Below are 22,280 nucleotides of genomic sequence, written 5' to 3'. Positions count from 1 at the left end.
GGGGAATGGAGGGGTTGGAACAAAGAAGGCTGGGAACAAAGAGAGTGGGAACTAGGAACTATGGAGGTTGGGATGAAGGCTATGATTGTGATGATGGTTTCTACAGATGATTCATTTTTCTAATGATGGTTACAATAAGATGGGTCAATTTAGTAAATGGGTGGATCATTTTAACAGACACATACATACATATATATACATATATATATATATATATATATAGATTTATTTGACTTCAATTTTAAATCAGATTTTTTGAATCTACTTTCTATGATCATGGCCACAATTTACTTACAAATTATTCTCTATCTACTACATTTTGTCATAAAAGTTAGTGTTATTGTTTTTATATAATTCTTTCTTTTTAAAAAGTGTATGGATATAATCCATAATTCCACGTTGATGTAAAAAATAAAATATAAAGTCCAATAAGTTTAATTGAAATCAATAATAAATAAATATATACATATATATATATATATATATATATATTAAGATTCTTGATAGATGTCATTATTATTTTATAACCAAGTCTTATCATCTAATTCAAAATAACATTCTAAATTATATCCAAATAACATTCTAAATAATGTGTAGTATAAATTTATTTTTATCATTTTTATTTCAAATATTTTGTAATTTTTTTATTTTTAAAAAATTAATTAATTCAAAATTTATCAATGTATCTTAACAATAAATTGGAACACAATATAATAACTAAATTGTTTTGGATAGAGGTACAAGCTGACTTGGATTTTTTTTTTTAATTTTGTCTTTATATATACAAGACTAAATATTTTGATCCAAGGTTCTATTAATTTATTGTCGAAACCAATGGAAGAATCCTTGCAAAGAAGCTTGTAATAAGACTTGTTGGCTAAGTTACCCAAAAGGTTTGTTGACTGAATTTAATTATTTTATTAAAAAGTTATTAAATTGTTCCAAAAACTTACAGAAGAATGGTAAAGCTTATGTCAATAATACAAAATATCTCATCCATAGACAAACTAAATTAGATTAACTCTAAAAAAAACCACACTTTTAGATATATATATATATATATATATATATATATACTAAAAAACAAGCACTGCACAATTTACAACAATTAGCAATAGTATTACTCCAATCAAAGATTAATTGGACTTTTGATTTATAAGGATTAAACATTTTATAATCACGACATAACAATAATACTTTAATCTTTTTGAAATCATGTTGCTTTACATGAACACAAACAAACCACAATAAAGAAAAAGATAAGAAAATAATTATCAGCATTTAAAAAGAAAGTCAATAACTTTGTACATGTCACAAACACCTTCAACAACTTCTTTTCTGAAATAACTAGCTTCACAAATACACATAGTTGTCATTATGAGCACAACAACACATCTTTACTATCAAAAAAAAGTTGGGAATGACAAAACCTTCACAAAACAATGGATGACGTTTTCACTCAATTCATAATCAGGTGCTCCCATGTCAATTCTACCAACTTGATTGAGAGAAATCCTATGAACAAATGATAAATCCCAATAAAGAAGTAGGCAAAAAGTGTTAATTAGGGTTATGAGGTGCATCCTATGTAGCATGGAAGGATGCCATGAATCTCAACCGCCGAGAAAGCCCATTTCGCTTTGTGTTCAAACGAGCTCCCACGCTATGCATTTTTCACCCGCTGGCTTCTTCTTCAAGTCGCAAACAGAGGATCCTACCGACGCAGTAGCATACAATTCTCATGCAGTGCAGAAGCTTGTGGACTCTTGCGTGTTCTGAGGCTTGCAGGAGTGTTTTTGTATTTTTGCTAGAGCCCTGCGATTCAGTTGCTCATGTTTTATGAGGTTTTTCACAAGGGTTTTACGAGTAGGCCGGGTTTGATAGAATGGGAGTGAAGGTGGTGAGGGAGGGAGTGGTCGGATGAGGTAACTCGTTGCTAGCTTTGCGAGTGGAGGAGATTGAGGGATTGGTGTTGAGGTTGTGGCAGGGTTTAGGTTGGAGACCATGCGGTGGTGTGGTGTGGTGTGGTTGGTTGATCCATTGTAGACAGGGAGGGAGGAGGAGAGAGTGTGGAGGAGAGAGTGTTGCGGAGTAGATTGGAAGGAGGGAGGAGACATTGAGCTGCGATGGCAACTCCTGCACCGCAGAAGCCATGGAAGTCGGAATATGCGAAATCGGGAAGAGCTTCCTGTCGCACTTGCTCAAGTCCCATCGCCAAAGATGCGTTTCGCCTCGCCAAGATGGTGCAATCCACTCAATTCGACGGCATGATGGCTGTATGTCCTCTTTCCTGTTGTCATTCTGCCGCAACTTTTCCTTGTTGGTTCGATATCTTGTCGGATTTCTGAATGTGACGCTTTTAGATGCCTTGGACTCACTGCATGTTGCCTTCAGGGGTTGGAAGTGCAACCGGTTCCTGCGGTTCATGTCACTAATTCGCCATGTGGGGATATGTGCTGCACATTGTGAAATTCGCGAACTGGCAAAGTTGGATAGGAAATGTCCCACAAGTTCTGAGATGATGGGAGGATTCTGATTCGGGAATCTCTTGCATTTTGAAATTAGGATTTAGTTGTTGATTCCGGTGTTTTTTGGTTGACAGTACTGGCATCATGCAGGTTGCATTTTCAAGAAGAAGAAACAAATTCATGAGTAAGTGCCTTGATCGTTTTTATAATCTTTAAACACTCAACTTTTTTGTGATGGATTGTCTGGGTAGAAAGAGTTTCTATGGGGTCTTCCAGTATCTGATCATGCTACGATTGAAGCCTGCACGATAAAACAGAGCTTATAAGTAATGAACGTTATCATGCGGCCAGAGTACATTATCTGACGGTAATGAGGATTTTTGGCAGTTGGAACGATGTTGAAGGAGCTGACACTCTCCGATGGGAGGATCAGCAGAACCTTCGCAAATTCATTGAAGGTCAGTTTTACTACACCGTCAGCTTTGGGATTTATGAGGTTTGAATGCATACTATTTCCTCAACTTGAAAGCTGCTTAGATTCTTCAGTTTTAAAATCGTTCTTGTTTTGATTATCGTGTGGTGTTTGCAGGTGGACCTGTAGAGGATGCCAACGAAGAAGGTCAATCTGCAAAAGGAAAAGGAGCCAAAAGTAAAGCAAAAACTAAGGGCGTAAATGAAGATGGAGATGAAAGTAGTGGGGAGTACGCGATAGAAAACGCGAAAAGTTCGCGCTCAACTTGCAAAAGCTGCAATGAAAAGATTGACAAGGGCCAGGTAAGTTTTTGTACCTGTTCTCATAGAAATGACATCGTTACAAGTCTTCAAAACAACTTACTCGAATACGATGCTGGTACGGTGTCCCAACAAAGTGTGCTGGAACTTACTGGATTCTGGTTTTACATCAGTGCTCAATTCTTACATTAAACTTCCCACGCTTCAGGTGCGTATCTCTACTATGGTGGCCGCTGATGGTGGAAGGTTTCGAGGAAAAGTGCCACAATGGCGTCACGCGAAGTGTTTCCTTTCTATGGGTCATTTTTCGGGTCCGTTAGCAAGTTTACCTGGATGGGACACCCTTACGTCCGAAGACCAGGCCCAAGTTCAAACTCTAGCTAAACCGTCTGCTGGTAACCGTCTGCTGGAATGCTCAGCGTTTGATTTACTTATATGAATGTTCCTAGGAACCGTATCATAGTATCAACGCCCTAGGTTGAAAGGTCTTGCATTTATGTGTCATAATTGGATATATGCTGATGGAACTGAGAATATACATTGTCAATCACTTTTACATGGTTCATGTTATGTGAATAATGAGTTCTCGCGCATATTGATTCTGGTTTATTTATTATAGCGGCTAAGCGGAAAGAGGCAGTCAAGGAATCTAAGGCCACGACTGCGAAAGAACCTAAGGCTGGTCGTGGAAAGAAAACTCAAGCTGAACAGGATGAAACTGTTGAGAAGCCCAACAAACGTAGGAAGCAAAACGATGGTAACTACAGTAACTCTTGTTTAATCAATCAAATTGTATTTTCTGGCTCATTGACGTATACATACATATATATATATATTTCTCAATTGTTGACATTTATAACTTCTTTCTGCAGGAAAGGAAGCAAAGGCAACTGATGGTGTCGGTACGACAGTTGCTCCGAAGAAGGTGCCAAAGGCAAAAGGGCCTGTTACTGCAGGCAAACAAACCAAGCTTGATCCTGAATTGGAAAGTAAGTTGGAGAAGCAGTCAAAGAGCCTGTGGGAAATTAAAGATAAATTACGTGAACATGTGTCAATAGTGGAGCTCCGGGAAATGCTGGCTGCCAATAATCAGGATACTACTGGCTCGGAGTATGATGTGCGGGAGCGCTGGTTCGTTAATCTCATGTCACATAATTGTCTTTCGACATTAGCCCGCAGATCATTGGCTGTGTAGAAGCTAGCTTTATCTTGTTTTAAACTGAATTTGGGAATAGTTGGGTGTTCAGGACTTGTAAAGCATGATCCATGCAACGTGATGGAACAAGTAGGGCCGATTTTGCTATGTTTATGTTCTCACATGGTTGTCTGATTCATATGTGGACAGTGCGGATGGAATGATGTTTGGAGTCTTGGCGAAGTGTCCACTTTGTGAAGGTTATATGGAGTATCAAGGGGGATCATATAGGTGTCGAGGATATTTGTCGGCCTGGAGTAAATGCACCTTCACGACGTTGACACCCGAAAGAACCACGGCTAAGTGGGAAATCGGAGAAGCATGTGACAATGATTATCTTTTAGGGGTACAGCGTATACCATCAAACGTCCTTTTTGAGCTGGTCTATATTGGCTAATCGATCCAACTCAGTTATGTAGACCATCTTTCTAGACTCGTGGGTATCTTGAGTTCCTAATTTGATGATGTTGGATGGAAATTTCTAAACTGAAGTATTCAAGTTCTTGGCTTAGATACTTGAAGAAAATGCTCGAATATGTCCTCCAATGATTACGTAGGATTTTATAGAGCTTTACCAGCGTGCTGTTTAAACTGATGGTAACAATCAGATTTTCTGACTTGGTTTCAGTGGTATAAGACACAAAGCAAGATGAAAGGTGAGCGGCTGCTTGTGCCAGCATCCCAAGCCGAGCCCACCATCGCTGAGAAGCCTCGTAACTGCAGTGAATCATTTCTGGAGGGATGCGAATTCGCGGTTATTGGGAGGCTATCGATTACTCATGTTAGTTTCTTCTGTACTTGGATTTCCAAATATTTTTGAAGAAGAAAAAAATTATTACGCAAAATATTTTGCTACACAGATCGATCAGGGCTTGTTGATTAGCGTGTTTCTCTAGGTCTTTTCAGCATAGTCGTTATTTTTAGACGCACTATTTACAGTTTTAAAAAACGAAGTGTAGAGACTGCTGTTTGTTACTAACGCTAGGCAACAGGCGAAGCTGAAGGAAAAGATTGAGAAAGCTGGAGGTCGCGTTCGGTCTGGGGCTACTGGTATTGGAAACAGTAAGTTCCATTCTTTGTTGTTGTAAATTTACTCCTAATATTTTGTTATCCAGCAGCTTCATTTCTACCAAATGCATATTCGAAAATTTGTATGCAGTCCGTCTATACCTTATGGACCTAAGGTACACTAAAGTACACATGATATTTCGCCTGTCATCTTGTAGCTAGTGTGCCTTCACCCCTGTTTGTTCATGTCAACTTAATTCTAACTTCATCTGGGATGGTTACAGCTGTGACATGCGTTGTTACTACAGAAAATGTTGTTGAGGATGAGAAGCATCGTCGCGATTTAGAATATGCCAGGTGAGTTGTTGAAGCCCTTCCAAATGAAATCATACAACCGTCATCTGTCACTTTGAAGCCATGAATGAATGTTCACATAGTATGTGCGTGAACGTCATGATTGGTCATGAAGTTTCCAAGGGCTGAAGGTTTTTTTTGCATACAAACCTGTGGAAGGTTATGAAATATTTGAACTCAAGGATAGAGGCTGAGTTTATGCATGTCCTTTCGAGCTCTGTTTTTGCTTCTACACGTTGAAAATTGCATTACGTGTTTACTAATTCGTATGTCCAAATGATTGGTGCTGTTATATGTACAGGGCAGTGCCTATTGTGAAGGAACAGTATCTCCTTGATTGTTTCGAGAAGAAGGAGAAGCTTCCTGTGGACGGATACAGGTTGGAGATTGGTTCAAAGCCTTCTATCGTGAAAGTTAAGGTCAAGGGTCGAGGTGCAGTGCATGAAGACTCCGGGTTGCAAGACACTGGTCACATTGTTGAGGAAGGCAAAGTCATATACACAACAACCCTCAACCGCTCTGAACTCGCTACAGGAATTAACAGGTGCTGGAAATTGTAAATTGTACTCCACAGCCCAATTATTAGAGTGGTTGTGTTGCTAGTAGTTACGAGAATTCAGAATCATTGAAGTCCTGTATTATTTAAAATCTGAATGTCGTTTTCTCTGTTTAGTTTTTATGTTTTGCAGCTTATTGAGGAAGATGCAAAAAAGACAGTCCATCTGTACAGGAAATGGGGCCGTGTTGGTAACGACAGGATAGGCGGTGACAAGATAGAGAAATTGTCAAAAGCTGATGGAATCAAAGAGTTCAAGCGACTGTTCAAAGAGAAAACAGGAAATGACTGGGAGTCATGGGTGAATCGCGAAGATTTCGAAAAACAACCGGGAAAATTTTATCCTCTTGATATCGTAAGATTGGAACTAATCTCTTTTTTTCAACTGGAAGATGTGTTGAGAAGTTGAAATTTCTAATCCTAACAGGAACCCCGTATTAGTATCTATTAAATTTTTTTCTTACTCTGAAATAGTAGACATGAAAGTACTATAAAATCTCTCGCTCTCGCTATATATATATATAAACGTGTGTGTGTGTGTGTTGTTTTAGTTACTTGCAATCAATAATATTTTTCTGAGATTGTCATTCTGCAAATTATCTGTGCCGATCTGTGCTTGTACTCGCCTTTAGGACTACGGTGTGGATGAGGTGCCGAAGCCGGATAAGGCACTTGTTGGTTCAAAAAGTAGGCTGCATCCACGAGTCATCAATCTCATGAAGATGTTGTTTGATCTTGAAACTTACAAGTAAGGAAATCAGTCGAATAACTTCCTTATTTTGTCAATTTATCGGTATACACGCGGATGCCTAACTTGGTTTTAATCCCATGATTTCTGTTCAGTAGTGTCTACACATTGCATTCATTTGTGTCAAGTATTCTGAATATTTATTGAACCTGAATTTGTATAGCAGTGTCTTAACATAATCAGTGGAGGTGCTCGATTTCATGTGGTTGTAGTTCGTGCAAATTCTTGTTCTATGATGCTTCTTACGCTTCACTTGTTTCCTTGCCATTCATCCGCAGGGCTGCTATGATGGAATTCGAAATTAACATGTCAGAAATGCCTTTAGGCAAGCTGAGCAAACGCCATATTGAGCGAGGTATTCATATTGCTGCTTACGTTGACTATCCGTCTTCTTAACTGCCGCATCATACCCGATGTTTTGGAAAGCATGAGACTGAGTTTTGATATGCGTAGTTTGAGTGTAACACCTGTGATTGATTGCAGGTTATGAGGTGCTGACTGAGATTCAAAATATTCTGAAGGAGGCCGTACATGGTCCACGCGAGCAAGGATTGCTGGTTGATGCAAGCAACCGCTTCTTCACTTTAATTCCGACTGTTCATCCAATGATCATCTCGGACGAGCAGACATTGAAATCTAAGGTGATTTAAAACACTTTAAGGCTGCTGAATCAGCATTTTGGCCGTTATGAATCGTCACTGCGTTCGATGTTGGAGGCTGTTAGTATCATCTGTCTCATCTTCTAAGTCATTACCAGTATCCTTTGTATGTTATCCAAAATCTTCCCTTAAGCGCATAATATGTGATACACTATTTTCTTGCAGATCCATATGTTAGATGCATTGCGTGACATTGAAATTGCGTCAGAATTCTTGGGCTCAAAAGTAGAAGAAGGCACTGAGGAGGAGGATCCACTGGATACACATTACAAGAAGCTGCATTGTGACATTAGACCTATTCCACATGATAGCGGTGACTTCAAGCTGGTGGAGAAATACTTGAAACAAACTCATGCGCCAACCCACACAGTATGACTTCGGATATTTTTACTATCAAAACAGAACTGCAATTATGGTCTGCAAATTCCAGCTGTAGTCTATCCATGGATAGCACAGACCTTCGAGCATGTTTGCTTCTTCTTTGATGTAGAAAAGCATCATGAACTGTCCTGCTAGTAGTATGGGAATGATTGTTATCCTTGGGTTATTCCTGTCCTCGGCATTTCGGCTCCTGACTGTATAGTTCACGAACCGAATTAGTGGCTAGATCAACCCTCCACTATCTTACTGCTGGTGCTTATTGAGTTTCTGTAAATGATACATTTTTTTTCATAATTGTGACGTTACGCACATTAAATTTCTGTTTGAGATATAGTTTTCATATCTGCTAGAGATGGATCTCAAGTGTTCGTCTAATTGAGTGTTCGTAATGTAATTGCAGGATTGGGCTCTGGAGTTAGAGGATGTATTTGCTGTTGACAGAGAAGGAGAAGCTGATAGTTTTGCACCTTTTAAGATGTGTCTTGATAACCACATGCTGCTCTGGCACGGTCAGTTAACTTCGACGTGCTTCTTCAAATATGCTATGCAGATGACTTCCGCGTTTTTCTATCTGTTTTTGTCTTTGTCTATGTCTTTGTTTTGTTTTGTTTTGTTTTTGTTTTTGTTTTTTTGTTTTTGTTTTTTTTTGTTTTGTTTTTGTTTGTTTTTGTTTTTTCTAGTTTACTCTTTTAGGTAGAGAACAAAGGTATTCAATTCAAGTACTTTCGAACCATGCAAGGTGAGCTTGAATTGTTTGTTGTTGAGGGATTTGCAGGTTCTCGAACAACAAATTATGTTGGTATTCTGAGCCAAGGTCTGAGAATTGCTCCTCCTGAAGCTCCAGTAACAGGTTACATGGTACGTATCGTTCATCTTTCAATTTTAGAAATTAGCAGGCAAGAAGTCTGCGTGGTCTCTGCTCTTTTTAACATTTGTGGTTCTGTGTGTTGAGCACTGCTTAGCATTCGTAAGAACTTTCAGCATGCTGACCATTTTTTCCCTGTATTTTGATAATTTCAATCTTTTGGTTGTACCACGTGGTTTGCAAGGTTAGCTACAATGGATGTAACTCTACAATTAAAAACTCATTGCATTCAAGTTCAGGACCTGATTACAGACTCTGGTGTGTTCCTCAACTAACATCCTCTCTTGCCGTGCCAGTTTGGAAAAGGACTGTACTTCGCTGATTTGGTCAGCAAGAGTGCTCAATACTGCTATACCACAAAGAAAAATCCAACTGGGTTGATGCTACTCAGTGAAGTAGCCCTGGGTAAAACAAATAACCTCAAAAGCGCGAAGGTAGAGCACGTAACCTGCCTACTTCCTCATACTTCTACTCTGTGAACATCTCCGCACAGGCGATGATGCCATTTTAAGGCTATCTAGGCTTTGTATGATTTTGGGAGATTCGAAGGCTTTTGGGGATTCGCATACTGTTAGTTTTTCTAAGAAGCAAGTTCATCATTTGTGTGAGGTCCTAGGCTTGGAGTTTCAATTAAGCGCCGAATGATCGATCTTTTTTGCTTTTGTCTGCGTGATTCTTCCTGCAACTTTGCACCAATCATCGACTTCTGTGTATTGCACCTAGTCGGGCTGCGTTTATACACGGCATGTCTGATTTGTTTCCTAATATATGGTGCAGTATATGGAGAAGCCGCTTCGAGGAACTAACTCCACTCTGGGGCTTGGTAAAACGAAGCCACTTGAGACGGAGTTTAAGAAATTCGAAGGCGATGTTACCGTGCCATGTGGCCAGCCAGTACCATCTGGCATTCGAAGTGACCTCATGTATAATGAGTATATTGTGTATGATACAGCTCAGGTAATCTACCATCCTTTCTCTTTCAAGTCAAGTCTCGATTGTAATCGTTAACATTACGTTGCAACTTCTGACATGTATTGAAGCGTGCACTTCCCAGCTTTTTGGAGGTGTGTTGAGTATGCTGGTACGAAGGTAATGTGTCCATTGCTTTTGGTGCTCTGGCAGGTGAAACTACGATTTTTGTTGAAGGTCAACTTCAAGCACAAGCGCTAAGTTTCCCAACCATTTCCAGTTGACAACTCAATCCGAGGTGCTTTATAGGTTGCAACATGCACTTTGTGTGAAGTTATTGACGCCTCAGAGTGTAAATAAGATTTTTTTTGTTGATGTGTTGGGTGAGACATCTGTTCATCAGCACATGGGCTGCAGATGTATCCTTTTGACTAGGTCGATTTAAGTTTAGGTCGTGTACTGTCACTTTTTGCCAGTTGTGACATGGGATTTGACGCAGACTGATGCAGTCAGAAGTGTTGCGTCCTGTTTTTTTTGGATCTGATCCGCCCGGACTGTGAAGGCTCATTTTTTTAAGTTACTGAAATAGAACCCCCGACATCAGGCTTTTTCGTATGTATCTACCACCTCTCCATCTGCCACTATGTGTCTTGGAATCGGGACTTGGTTGTAGCATTGCCAAGCTACTATCCGCTCTGCGAGATCAATTTCTCGTGAATATGTTCATGGGTCTCGAAAACAATTTGAACGGCCTGCGTTGAAGGTTTTCTAATGAAGGCTTGATAACGTCATCTTTGGAATTTCTAATTATGTAATTACTTAACATGTGACTGTATTGTGTTCCTGGTTACCAGTTCTTGTGGTCTGCAATTTCTCTTCCAACCCACAGCAAGTTCTCATGATCAGGCTATTATCATTACTGCCGTAATATTAGTCTTTGAAATCCTGGAAAACCAGCAAAACAGAGGAGATGGCTAAATGTTGTGGTCGAATCCACTGGGCTTCGGAAATGATCACGATTCACTCTTGGATAAAGGGAATCTCCTCGAATTACAGGGGAAGTCTCTGGCTGAAGTGATAGATTTCTAACAGCTAGGTCTTTTGTGCAGGGTCAGTCCAGTTTTGAAGCCCTAGTGTGTTAAGGAGCTCTAGAGAAACGAATCATAGAGCCACTTTACGCTATGAGGCTAGTTCAAGATTGATTAAGTGCAATGTTTAGTCCTGAATTTGAAAAGAAGTACGAATCGATCCCAAAGTCTTTTAATGAAGAGTTGAGTCTAAACTTTGAGAGCCAAATTTTAATGCTCCATTCGTATATTTTCATGCAGTGGACTCAAGTCTTGATGTGATACATAAGGGTAAGAAAGTGCATTATTTTATTTTTTTAAGATCATCACAATCGCCTGTAATGCTGAACCGTGCTCTCATTCCTCAAGAGCTGATTTCCCTGTATCGTCGAGCAGTTCACTCTCCAGAATCTTTTTCGGGTGCGTTCAATTACTCGTTTTCATGAGTTGAATCTTCTTGTCGATTATACCCTGTAATTCACTCTCCTCAAGTTTTTTCGGTTCTACGTTACTTGGACGGCGTTGTGTCATTACTCGTACAGTGTGTTGGGCAATTTTAATCGTATCTTCTAAGGAGTTATGAAAGATTTTCGGGTTGCATCTAGCTGACGATAATCGTAAAGTCCGTCCACAATATCGATTCCAGTTTTGTTTCTTCAATCAGGACTATACTTTCCTAGACCTCTCTGCACTAATTTGCGTTTTATCAGGAGAATATCATAATTTTTGTCCAGAGTCATATTCTTGGTGACCTAAATGATGATAGAATCACAGTATTGGAATGAATCACGGAGGGGGCAGGTTTTGGAGGACATAATTTCCCTTCCCTTCATCTCAGAGCTTGTTGTAATTACTGACATGTGAAAACTAAGCTACGATTGGCTTTCAGGTGTGAACTTTGTTGGAAGACAGATGGAAGGTTTTGTATCAACTTCGGACGAAAAATAAATCGCTGAAAACGATGCTGATCACATGCTGATCACATTGCAGTTCTTACCCTGGAAGACATAGCCAAGTGTGCGCAAGTTTCCGATGTGTAGCACAATTGGATATTGGTTCTACTTGAGCAAAATGTATCTTCCAACGGTCTCGTGAAATGCTTTTGATACGTTCACGCTGGACGTGTTCTTTATGTGACAGCATTGAATTCTGGTTCGTAAGGGATGGGTGAAAATTGGTTGTGGCGTCATGCCAGGATACGATGCCCATATCAGCATCTATGAAGAAATTTGCAACAAATATTTGTATCCTCCTTCCGCACAAAAGATTGACAGCATACTCATGCGGCGTCTGGTCGTAATTGTTTAGCAATGAATACAAACACGCTGACTGAAAGCACGAAAGATTTAAGGTTCAACTCCTTGTAAATGTGTAGTTAAGATTCTCTACAAGACACCGCCGAACTTGTTTACGAGTATGCGGCCTGTTTAAAAAATCAAATGTACACATCACAATCACATGATTGTCGATTCTCATAACTTCAGAAGTGAACTAATAGCTGTTCACACCAGACATGCAACAGAAACTTTCCATGTTCGCTTGGGCCCTATCATTCCCATTCACATGTACAAACGAGGGCTGAATAGCACTAGCATTGGAAAAAACGAAGGCTGAATAGCACTAGCATTGGAAAGTAATTTGTTTAGTCGTAAAAAATGTTCCTACGGTCTCTGATCCTACACTCTTTTCTCCTTCCAACGACGAATTCAGCAATTTTAGGTGATATGTGTGTCACAGTTCAACTTTGACAGCCTTCTAAATCCTGGAAAAATAACACAATTTAAGTGACGGATCGATGCTGTGTAAGAGCCACCTTCATACCGGAAGTAACTACTCGTGGGAAAAAGTGATTCAGTTTGCGTTTCAGAGGAAATCGTTGAAAGATTTGCTGGAGTTCTGGCTACGAATATGTACAGCACTGTTCCAGGCAGTAGAGATCAGCTCCATAGCCTTTGAAATTGGAAGGGAACACACTCAATTTGCTTCTTGCTCAAACTCTTCCACTTCGCTTCCCTCCTCCCCGTTGTCAGCATCCTCGTCTTCGGCATCAACGTAATCCTCCTCGTGATTCTCAAGTGTTGATTTCCCAAGTGGATTCACGTCCTGATTCGTGGTTCGTATCTCAGCCCACTGCACACGATTCCCACACTCTCTGTATTATCCTCCAGGCAGCTAGGTTTATTGCAACAGACTCGATAACACGCTACCTTCTCAACATTAACCACGGCTTCTATTGCTCACAAACTCATCCAAAAACCCTTAGCCCGTAAATTCTCCAAAACATACAAACCATTCAAATCCTAAGAGACGCTTCTAAATCTAATTCAATCCCATACAGGAAGGAAATAAAAAAACAGAAAAGAACTGGCATCCCATTTATATTCTCCCCACAACCACCGCCATCACTCCACGCACAGATTGAACCCCTAAATGCCAAACCCCTGAGAGATCCCAACTCCGGGCAGACAGAAAGGTCAGAGAGGGTTGCAAAATTTCACAGCAATCAGTTGCAATGCTCCATACCGGCGGCGCACTCATCTGCGAACGTGTTGGAATCAGGTGACAATAGACATGGCCGTGAGTGATGGTTACCTTCTCTTCGAGCTCTTGCTCCTCCTGGGCAAGCTGCGTCTCGCTGTCGTGCGCAATGAGCCAGTCGTCGCTCTGGTCCACGGTGGGCGGCACCAGCACAGGGAACTGGACCATTCCGGACAACATGGCGATGGTAGTCGATGGTAGTTCTCCTCTCCTCTCCGAGAGCGATGGCGATGGAAGAATGCTTAATGATGGCTGCGGCTCCAACCGCATGGACTCACCCACATGGATCGAAATAGAGTGCGAGGTCCCTCTGGACACATCCCACGCCGGATTCACACAGCTACTGTTGGAGTCAGAATAACCTTGTTCACACAACATTAAATTGACTATAAATAGCTCTGTTCACATTTCCCTTGCGGGACTAGTAATGGTTTTTTTCACACTAGCGCAACTCGGAGGGCCTTGTCTTTTCCGTTTTTCCTCTTCTTCAGGTGACGTTTTTTTTTTAAAAAATTAAATAAAACAAGGGACTCGTTAAAGCCACACCCCCTTTTGCACTAAATGATCCAAATTGTACTAGTCCCATGTCCTCAACTCTGTTTCCATCCCACATCCCTAGTATCTTATTTCTGTACCCCATTCCCAGCCACCATCCCTGCCTCTGACCCCACCACCCCATCCTAACCCCCCTTGTCCCAACCCCATCCATGTCCCCAATTTATTATAAGCATGTGTAATTAAAAATATATTCATTTAATTATGCATACAGAATTAATCACTAAAGTAAAACATAAAATACATAGATTTTTTTATGTATATATGTGTATTTTATTATAAGATATTGATAAAATATCATTTATATTTTAGCAAAAAAATTAAAAACTTTTAAAAATTAAACTAAGAGTTTTTAAATTATATGTTTGATTATTTATTTTTAAAAATAAAATATTAATATTAATAATATAAGATAGAATATATATATATATATATATATAGGATATTTCTAATTTATTGATTAAAAAAAATACCATCAATATAAAGTATTTCTTAAGTTACAAACATAAATTAAGATTGAAGCTATTTATTAAAATTTTGTGTATAAAAGAGTCTATAATGATAGTGACAATTGTAGCTACAACCTTTTCATTTTTAGTAGAATTAAAACTACCCAAATAAACATTTTTGTCCAAACAAGTATATGTGGAACTCTAATTTCAAAGGTTAATATTATTGTTATAATTCACCTAATCAATACACTTGATTTCACTTTACTACATTTCAAAACTTTGAAGGGTATATTTGCTACTATCAAGAATGTAGGGATATTCTTGATATTTCAATATATTTGAGAGGTATATATAATATTTTCCCAAAAATATAACCTTCTTAAAACAATAAATCTTGGAGGTTATAACACTTTTATAGTATACACAAGTCCATATGCTAGTAATACAAGACATTGACAAACTTGTCTTATGTTAAGTCTTATATTAAACACAAATGAATATGAATGAAGAATGTGAATTGAGCTACAAAAGAGGGGCAACTTTGCATCTAAAGCTCAATCACTACTTTTTGTGGTCTTGTAATTATTATTTTATAACCATGACTTTAAAAAATTCTCTTACACTTTTAACATCTATATATATATATATATATATACCCATGGCTCCATTCAATTCCATGATGAGATGTTCTGAAATCTACATAAGATAAAAGTTCAATATAAATGGCTTAAGCGGCAGTCATTAGTGCGGTCACCTTTTCTATTCAAGATAGATGTTGTGGTTGTTAACAAATTCATTTTGAGAGAATTCAGTGAGCTTTCCCTGAGGAATTTGCCTGACATAACAACATGGGAGTGAGTCTGACAATGAGGTTTGACAATGACTTGGAAATATAATTTTTATGCTTCTAAGAATCAAGTCAGCTACGTTGGACAAATCAATTATCAACAAATCAAATAATTCTTATGATGGTGTCTCCACTAAAATAATGGTTTTCTTTTTGTGAGGTTTAGGTAGTCTACACTCTTGAAGGTGGAGGCCTTGGAGGTGGAGGCCTTTGTGTAAATGGACGTTCCAACTTGAGTGGCTCAATAGTGACCAGCGGCGGGGATGTACTCTCATAACACCTCTTCGAACACAAGGGAATCTGTCCTTCCTAAATCACAATACGAGAAGAACAATACCAAATTATTCACAGTGACAAAACAAAGGTGCATAATAGAAAATACCCATACCCATTTGCACATGGAAGGGTCGAGTGACGGACAAATTTTTGAGGAACCCCAGCTCTTGCGTAATGTTTGACACTCCAGTCGAAGACATAGTCCCGTGCGTAACCTGCAAGCAATTTCTTTTATGAGCAGGCTGCATTGCTAGGAATTGCGATGCAAGCAGAATACTGTCACGTCTCAAGAAACACAAGAATATTGATCTCGTTCTTACTGCAGAAAGTTTAACAAATGCCAGTCATCCATCTTATGTAGCAAACTATTCATGTATAAACCCCAAGCCCAAAACAAGGTCACCAAAGGATCATGAGTGAGTAGTTGAAGATACAGTAAATTCAGTCACAAGGTCGAGATTGTTACTCGCCTTCCTCGACCAAGCAGTCTTGAAACATCTTCTTGTAACCTTCATAGTCAGGTTCTGCTTGGAATGGAAGTGCTCGTGTGACTTGGAGGAACTTCCCAAATTGTGATGGCAATCCTTCACAGATCATCTGCAGTGTAACATTAAATTATAATGAATCGAGTTGTCACACGTGAATATAGAAAAAGGCACAGCGAGGTTGGTAAGCGTGAGTTTAAGCGATCAGATGTTATGTTAGTACCTCAGCGCACATAGCAATCTTCATTTTCATGATCCTTTCATGCTTCTCCTCTCTAGTTTCTGCTTTTATGTTTTCCCATGGAAGACTGTCCCGTTCAACCAACTCCACTTCATAGAAATGGTTAAGACTTACTTCAGCTTAGGTTGCTGAGATGCTATTCAACACGTAATGATATGGTTTCTCCTCACTAAGTATCATTTGAGAAGGAAGTTGACTTTAAAATTTCACGACATAAATCTCTCATTTGGAGCATTACATGAGCATATCCAGGACTAAAAGACGCTTGTCACTGACCTGCCTTTAAGCAAGTACACAAATACATATCCAAGGGACTCCAAGTCATCTTTTCTGCTCTGCTCTGTTTGTACCAGCATATACAGCTTTTTTAGAACCATTGCTCAATTAAGTGGAGCACGATTATGACGGTTTATAATATACAAGTGGCTGCATACTCACCAAGACCTAGATGATTGCCGATACTTGCATACCGAGCAGTGCCTACAAGATCCTTCTCGCTTCTACAGACATGAAAATCGAAAGCTGGTTGAAGGTTGATTATAATCAGAGAGGTAAGTTTACTCAGCTTAACAAGATAAGCATAACAAACAGGATGTTTCGTTAATTTGTCTCAAATGGAATAGGAATCCAATCTAAGGATACAAGTGTAGTCTGAAACAGAGAAATAAATGGCAGCTGATAAAATCATGAGATATCAGCTTCAGATGGATACATGAGCAGAGGCATTCCAGAGAAATTTAAAATGCGATACCTGCAAGGAATGTGTTCTTTAGTCTTAGGATCACTCCACTTTTTTGCGAGTCCAAAGTCGATAATATGAACCTAACGATTACCCATCTTTAGATAAAAAATCTTTATGCGTGTCACGATAACCACTCAATAGAAACTTCATAACTAATCAACCACCAAAATGCGTGTTGCTCTGTAACGCTTTCGATCACCTGATTTGCTTGTCTGCCAAGCCCCATTAGCAAATTCTCAGGTTTCACGTCTCTGTGTAGGAAACCTTTGGAATGGATGTATTGCAGCACATTAATCTGCAACGTTGTGTGAAGATGTTCTTAGCAGTTACTATATTCTAAAACTGAAAAATGCAAATCTTATCACCTCATACTACAAAAGCAATGAGAACTCCTGAAACAAATCGCATTCTTCAGCCGAAGGTTGAGAAATTATCGACATTAATGACTAGTAAGCTTTACAAGCAAAATCACGTTCAGTTTCTCTTTTATAATTTTCATGACCGTGAAACCCTTTCATAAAACGGGATGTCAGAATGTGGAACAATTCGATGTGGGACTTACAAGCTGATTCGCAAGCATAAGAACCGTCTTCAACGAGAACCTGGCAAGGTTTTCCTTGCAGCATGAAAATTTGACACTGCAGAACTCCTTGAGATCTTCAAGAGTTGGACCCAGAAGATCCATGACTAACACCCTGAATTGACCTTGTAAACCATACCATTGCATGTTGGCAATTCCAGCTGGTTAAGAAAAAACCCCCCACTCATAACAATTCAAAATGTATTAAAAAAAGTGTTTGAAACACCAATCTGGTATATATGTCAATTCGAAAGCTCCTGAAGACTCTGGATATGAACACATGGATTTTCGTGATCGAAAGAGGTACTACGAAACCTTAAAGCATGAGGTCCTTACGTCCGCCATGTAGAATTCGGTACAACTTTGACTCATACAGTAGCTGTGGATGCGTCGCGTTGATGTTTTCCTGCACGTTACGCATCAGCATTCTAGTGTTGAGGGCTTCTTTACATGGGAGCATTCAAGGTCACATGCTCAGATACAACAGTATTAGCTTCTGCGTCGTGTTGTGTATCAACAAATTCAAGGTTATTACTGTTATTATTATTCAAATAGAAACCAAGCCATCGCTGTCACACCAAGATCCACTTTGCATAGCGCATGCACTAATACAATGAGGCAATCGTAAGTCCTCACGCACCAACTTCATTGCAACCTGCTGGTTGCATCGGACATTTGTTCCTGCATTGAAGTGAAGGATTTTGGAAGTGTGTACACATGAAAACATGATCTGATGTGACGCAGTATGAAGTGGTCTTTCGCCACAGTTGGTATTGCATTGCTTGACTTACAAAATGCCTGAAACTATCCTCCACAAACTTGCGTCTAATCAGTCCGTGGGCCCAAGTTTTTATATACTTCTAAGCTTACATCGGTGATAAGTTTTTTGTTATATGCATACGACGAAGATTGAGCCAAATTATGACCAGTGCTGTTGGAAGGAAAAGAGCTCTCGGGCTTCACTGACCTACAAAGACATCAGCGGAGGAGCCATTCCCAATTTTTTGCCCGAGCAAGTATTTGTTCCCTCTCTCGTAATTCATGGAAATCGGTACTGCGTTTTCGGTGGCTTTTTTTCCATGCAGTTACTTGCTTTTTCAATGCAAATGGTTCATATCCTCTTGGAGCTGGTTCTCTGTCTCAAACAACCGTCAGGACAGAGGGCTTCAGATTGTGTGTACATGAGCGATTAGGTCTACGACAATGACAGTTCACTGCTGAATGATGGTTTACGAGGCCTGATGCCTATTGAGATCTACTTAAAACCCTATATCTCCATGGCTACATAAGACCTGTTACAACCTTTTAATTCAAACAAAACTGCCTAACTAAAACTTGACTAGGGTCAGTCACCTAAAAGTCGAAAAAATGTAAGAGAAAAGCTAGAATTTATGTAGGTGGCCGCCAGCTTATCACTGGATTGTTGAACAACCTACCAAAAGTTTGGAGTTGGCTCGCCGGTGGCCGTTTGATGTTGAAACAACATGTAGACCTAAATGAAGCGATAAACTAACTCGCACTGCAGCGGAAAAACAAGTACAATCGATCAACTTGCACAGGACAAGAATTGGGAAAGTGTAATAATGATCACAGCGAATAAGGACCAAATACTACTCGAAATTCTCCAGCTCTGGAACTCAGGTCGACTCACAACTCCACAAGTAGCTCAGCTCCAGTGAATTCTGCACAAAATTCAGTTAACACGCATTTCACATTCCATACTATGACCGTGGATCACTACAGGGGCTACTGTTGAAAATGCGGCGATGTACTTGTGAAAGTCTGATAGCTCCTTGTTGAGTTATCTAATACTTGTCGTTGATTGGAGTTGGTAATGCATCTCGATTCTCCACCTTTTGATGATCAATTTGTTCAGTTCTAAACGTGCTAGTCCAACTGTCTTGAGCAATATCTTGCTTCCTTTATTTCTACTTTTCAGGCGATGCAAGGTGACATCAGGGCATCGTCGTCTGTTCTCGAAATTGTCAATGAGAGCGTGAGGCTGCTGCTTTTCGCAAATGCATCCTGCCATTTTTTGAGAAACAGGGTCAGCACTAAGAAATTCAAATTCCATTCTGAGCTTTGTCAATGGCGAAGTCTGGAAAAATATGAAACCTCGTCCTTAGCGGTAAACAAGAACAACAATTCAATGAGAACTGGTGAGTCCCCCTTGAAGTTTGAGCTCCCTATTTCTGAATGAGATTTCTAAGAATTGCAATTACTTCATTTTCATCCAGCAACTAGGCGAGTATTTTCTGTACAGGGTAGTGCATTGCATCACGCCGATGCATCAAAGCTGCGAGCAGGCGCTACTATGTGGGAGTCTAATCTAGCTGCAAATCCTTCGCTGATCGTCAATAATGGTGGTCCAACAAGGAAGCACATTGAATCTGTTTGCAAGTAGTTTCGATGCATAGACCAATTCGTCAGTGACATTACATTATAATTGTAGAAGGAGATTAGATCTGGTATTGAGCTTTAGATAGCTTTGCTTGGTTTGTGACTTGTGTGGTTATTGCTAGATTTGCTTGTAATTTTGGTGTTGATGCAATCCAATTGTTGTTGCTGAACTAATTTCCTTGTTTTCTTTGCCTTTACTCTTGTAGCTATTTCTTAAAAACTAATCACATGATGTAATGCCCCCTCTACAAGTCTACTGTGGTGCTGTTCCGGTGCCAATTGTGGTGTTGTTCAAGTGTTAATAGCCCCTATTATTGTTCAAGGGCTTTTGGGAGGTAGAATCGTGTGAGGGAGGCTCTCGAGTGGTAGTGGTGATTGCGATGCAGATTGTGAGTCGGGGATGGTGCGACCTGTCTGATGCATTGGAGGTGTTAGAGATTATTTCTGTGTTCCCACTTCGTCTTGTTGGAGCGCAACATTGCATTGGGTTCCTTTTTTTGCAGTACCAAGGAAGTTAGCAGTGGTCGATTGGAACAGGACAATCTCAATAGAAAAAATTCTTGTGTCTTGAGACCAAAGAAACCACCTACTAATAAGATTTTTTTCAGCAAGCCGGAGAGCTTGAATTCAATTCACGAGGCTTTTGAGCCTATCATGTTATCGGTGCTTATATATGGTCAAGGTCTCCTACAGTGCCTTCGGGTGATTACTAAACTTATCGTTGCAAGGCAACACAAAGTTGAAAGTGGAGGTTTGGGTGGGGCGACTATTGGATGATTGGTGGAAAACAATATGAAAACTTTGGAGACTAGCAGGAAGGATTTTTGGAGGCTTCGAGGTGGCGCCAGAGTTAGCCTTCAAGAGCATGATCACTGCATTTGATCCAATATCCATAATTGCGAGGTGCAGTCTTTGTTTTATAACGAAGACATGGTGGAGATGCCATGGTGGAGTCGAAGTATACAAGCCTGAGGAAGCGATCGATGCGCTCAAGTGCCCTACTGGCCATAATAGTTAAAAATGCAGGGAATTTGTCAATAGTGTCAAGCCTCCCCTTGCATTTTCTGCTGCAAGTGAAGTTGATGGTGAGCAGTCTACTATCGGACAAACTTCAAAAGCTGAGTTTCTTTCTTTTTACTTTTTTTTTTTTTTTTTTTTTTTTTTTTTGACAAATACTCCGGCTAGTATATGCTCATAGTGAGTAATTTTCATTGCATAAAATAAAATAAAATAAAAATAGCTAAATGATAAAGTAATAAACAAATATGATAAAATTCTCTTCTTGCTTTTGTTAAAACAATAGTAATTAAGACCAATAAAAAAAATATAACAAATATGCCACAATTCAAGGTGAATTTGTTGATTTGGATACACTTAATGAAGATAATTTTTATAAGTTGAGGACTTGACAATGAAGTTCAAATTTAATTTAATCCAAACATTTTGCAATTAAATCCATAGATTGTTTATTGATATTGATGTAATGTAATTGAATTTTTTCTTCTAACACCTTTTTACAAATAAAATAATGATGAATTTCAATGTGTTTAGTTTGAGCATAAAACATTAGATTTTAAACAAGTTTAATTGCAATTTAATTATTGCCAAAGAAGAGAATGTGTCAAAAAATTAGTTTCTCTAATTACATTAAGAAATAAATGTATTAAATTTCTTTTAAAACTAAAGAAGCTACCTATGTAGATTTTTTATAAAAACATATGCATTAGACTTCTTTTGTATTTTTTTTATAAAATGAGTTGCATTAGACTTTCTATAGGTATAATATTATCACAAATGAGAGTAGATAATAAGTTCTATCTAGTAGTTTATTATACTAAGAAATTTTTAGCAATCGAGATCATTTATAAGATCAGAGATAAAGAATTTTTTACAATCGTGGATTCATTTTTAAAATGGCATCATTATTTAGAAGATACTTTTATTCTAGCCATTGTATATATAGATCACAAGAACCTTGAGTATTTCATGTCAACATGTATTTTGAATCATTACCAAGCTTGTTGGAGCATGTTTTATATCAAGTTTTGATTCTAAGATCACTTATCTATTCAAAAAATAATAAGGCTGCTTAGATGTCTTTTTTAGATATTCTTATTTTACATCAAAAGAAAGAGATGTAACTTTTGATTAATAAGTTCGAATATTTTTATTTTTCTATTTTTATTTTTATTTTTTTTAAAATTATGAAGTATATTCTCAAA

At 38.9% G+C, this 22,280-nt stretch overlaps 3 protein-coding genes across 8 annotated transcripts; 1 reads left to right on the top strand and 2 right to left on the bottom strand.

The window, feature by feature from the left end:
- The first annotated feature begins 1,627 nt into the window (after nucleotides 1-1,627).
- On the top strand, nucleotides 1,628-10,494 carry LOC112285864 (poly [ADP-ribose] polymerase 1). 2 transcript variants are annotated; one of them, XM_024527170.3, is made up of 22 exons: nucleotides 1,628-2,276; nucleotides 2,603-2,652; nucleotides 2,856-2,926; nucleotides 3,058-3,242; nucleotides 3,409-3,595; nucleotides 3,820-3,957; nucleotides 4,073-4,331; nucleotides 4,546-4,741; nucleotides 5,024-5,176; nucleotides 5,388-5,457; nucleotides 5,688-5,760; nucleotides 6,059-6,301; nucleotides 6,431-6,668; nucleotides 6,946-7,061; nucleotides 7,340-7,416; nucleotides 7,545-7,702; nucleotides 7,886-8,089; nucleotides 8,502-8,610; nucleotides 8,877-8,959; nucleotides 9,263-9,400; nucleotides 9,744-9,923; nucleotides 10,089-10,494. In XM_024527170.3, exons 1-22 carry the CDS (start codon nucleotides 2,127-2,129, stop codon nucleotides 10,134-10,136), a joined length of 3,126 nt encoding a protein of 1,041 aa, XP_024382938.1. In that variant the 5' UTR covers nucleotides 1,628-2,126; the 3' UTR covers nucleotides 10,137-10,494. The 2 variants fall into 2 exon arrangements, with proteins under 2 accessions (XP_024382938.1, XP_024382940.1); XM_024527172.3 differs by having other exon boundaries at nucleotides 2,001-2,276; nucleotides 2,619-2,652.
- Nucleotides 10,495-12,456: 1,962 nt separating this feature from the next.
- LOC112285865 (uncharacterized) lies at nucleotides 12,457-13,771 on the bottom strand. The gene is made up of 2 exons (XM_024527173.3): nucleotides 13,535-13,771; nucleotides 12,457-13,072 (listed from the first exon to the last, which is right to left on the bottom strand). Exons 1-2 carry the CDS (start codon nucleotides 13,748-13,750, stop codon nucleotides 12,917-12,919), a joined length of 372 nt encoding a protein of 123 aa, XP_024382941.1. The 5' UTR covers nucleotides 13,751-13,771; the 3' UTR covers nucleotides 12,457-12,916.
- Nucleotides 13,772-14,939: 1,168 nt separating this feature from the next.
- On the bottom strand, nucleotides 14,940-18,886 carry LOC112285654 (uncharacterized). 5 transcript variants are annotated; one of them, XM_024526632.3, is made up of 13 exons: nucleotides 18,626-18,886; nucleotides 18,299-18,339; nucleotides 17,995-18,064; nucleotides 17,641-17,819; nucleotides 17,278-17,373; nucleotides 17,088-17,158; nucleotides 16,775-16,836; nucleotides 16,613-16,676; nucleotides 16,319-16,403; nucleotides 16,081-16,207; nucleotides 15,755-15,825; nucleotides 15,510-15,634; nucleotides 14,940-15,322 (listed from the first exon to the last, which is right to left on the bottom strand). In XM_024526632.3, exons 1-13 carry the CDS (start codon nucleotides 18,699-18,701, stop codon nucleotides 15,247-15,249), a joined length of 1,143 nt encoding a protein of 380 aa, XP_024382400.1. In that variant the 5' UTR covers nucleotides 18,702-18,886; the 3' UTR covers nucleotides 14,940-15,246. The 5 variants fall into 5 exon arrangements, with proteins under 5 accessions (XP_024382400.1, XP_024382399.1, XP_073391779.1 ...); XM_024526631.3 differs by having other exon boundaries at nucleotides 15,510-15,643; nucleotides 18,626-18,879; XM_073535678.2 differs by having other exon boundaries at nucleotides 15,510-15,643; nucleotides 17,641-17,773; nucleotides 17,974-18,064; nucleotides 18,626-18,647.
- Between the last annotated feature and the right edge of the window lie 3,394 nt (nucleotides 18,887-22,280).

This window comes from Physcomitrium patens, chromosome 8 (genome assembly GCF_059467195.1).
Source record: "Physcomitrium patens ecotype Gransden chromosome 8, ASM5946719v1, whole genome shotgun sequence".
Lineage (NCBI taxonomy): Eukaryota > Viridiplantae > Streptophyta > Bryopsida > Funariales > Funariaceae > Physcomitrium > Physcomitrium patens.
The sequence above is the reverse complement of the archived record's forward strand: the minus strand, read 5'-3'. Positions and strand labels throughout refer to the sequence as shown.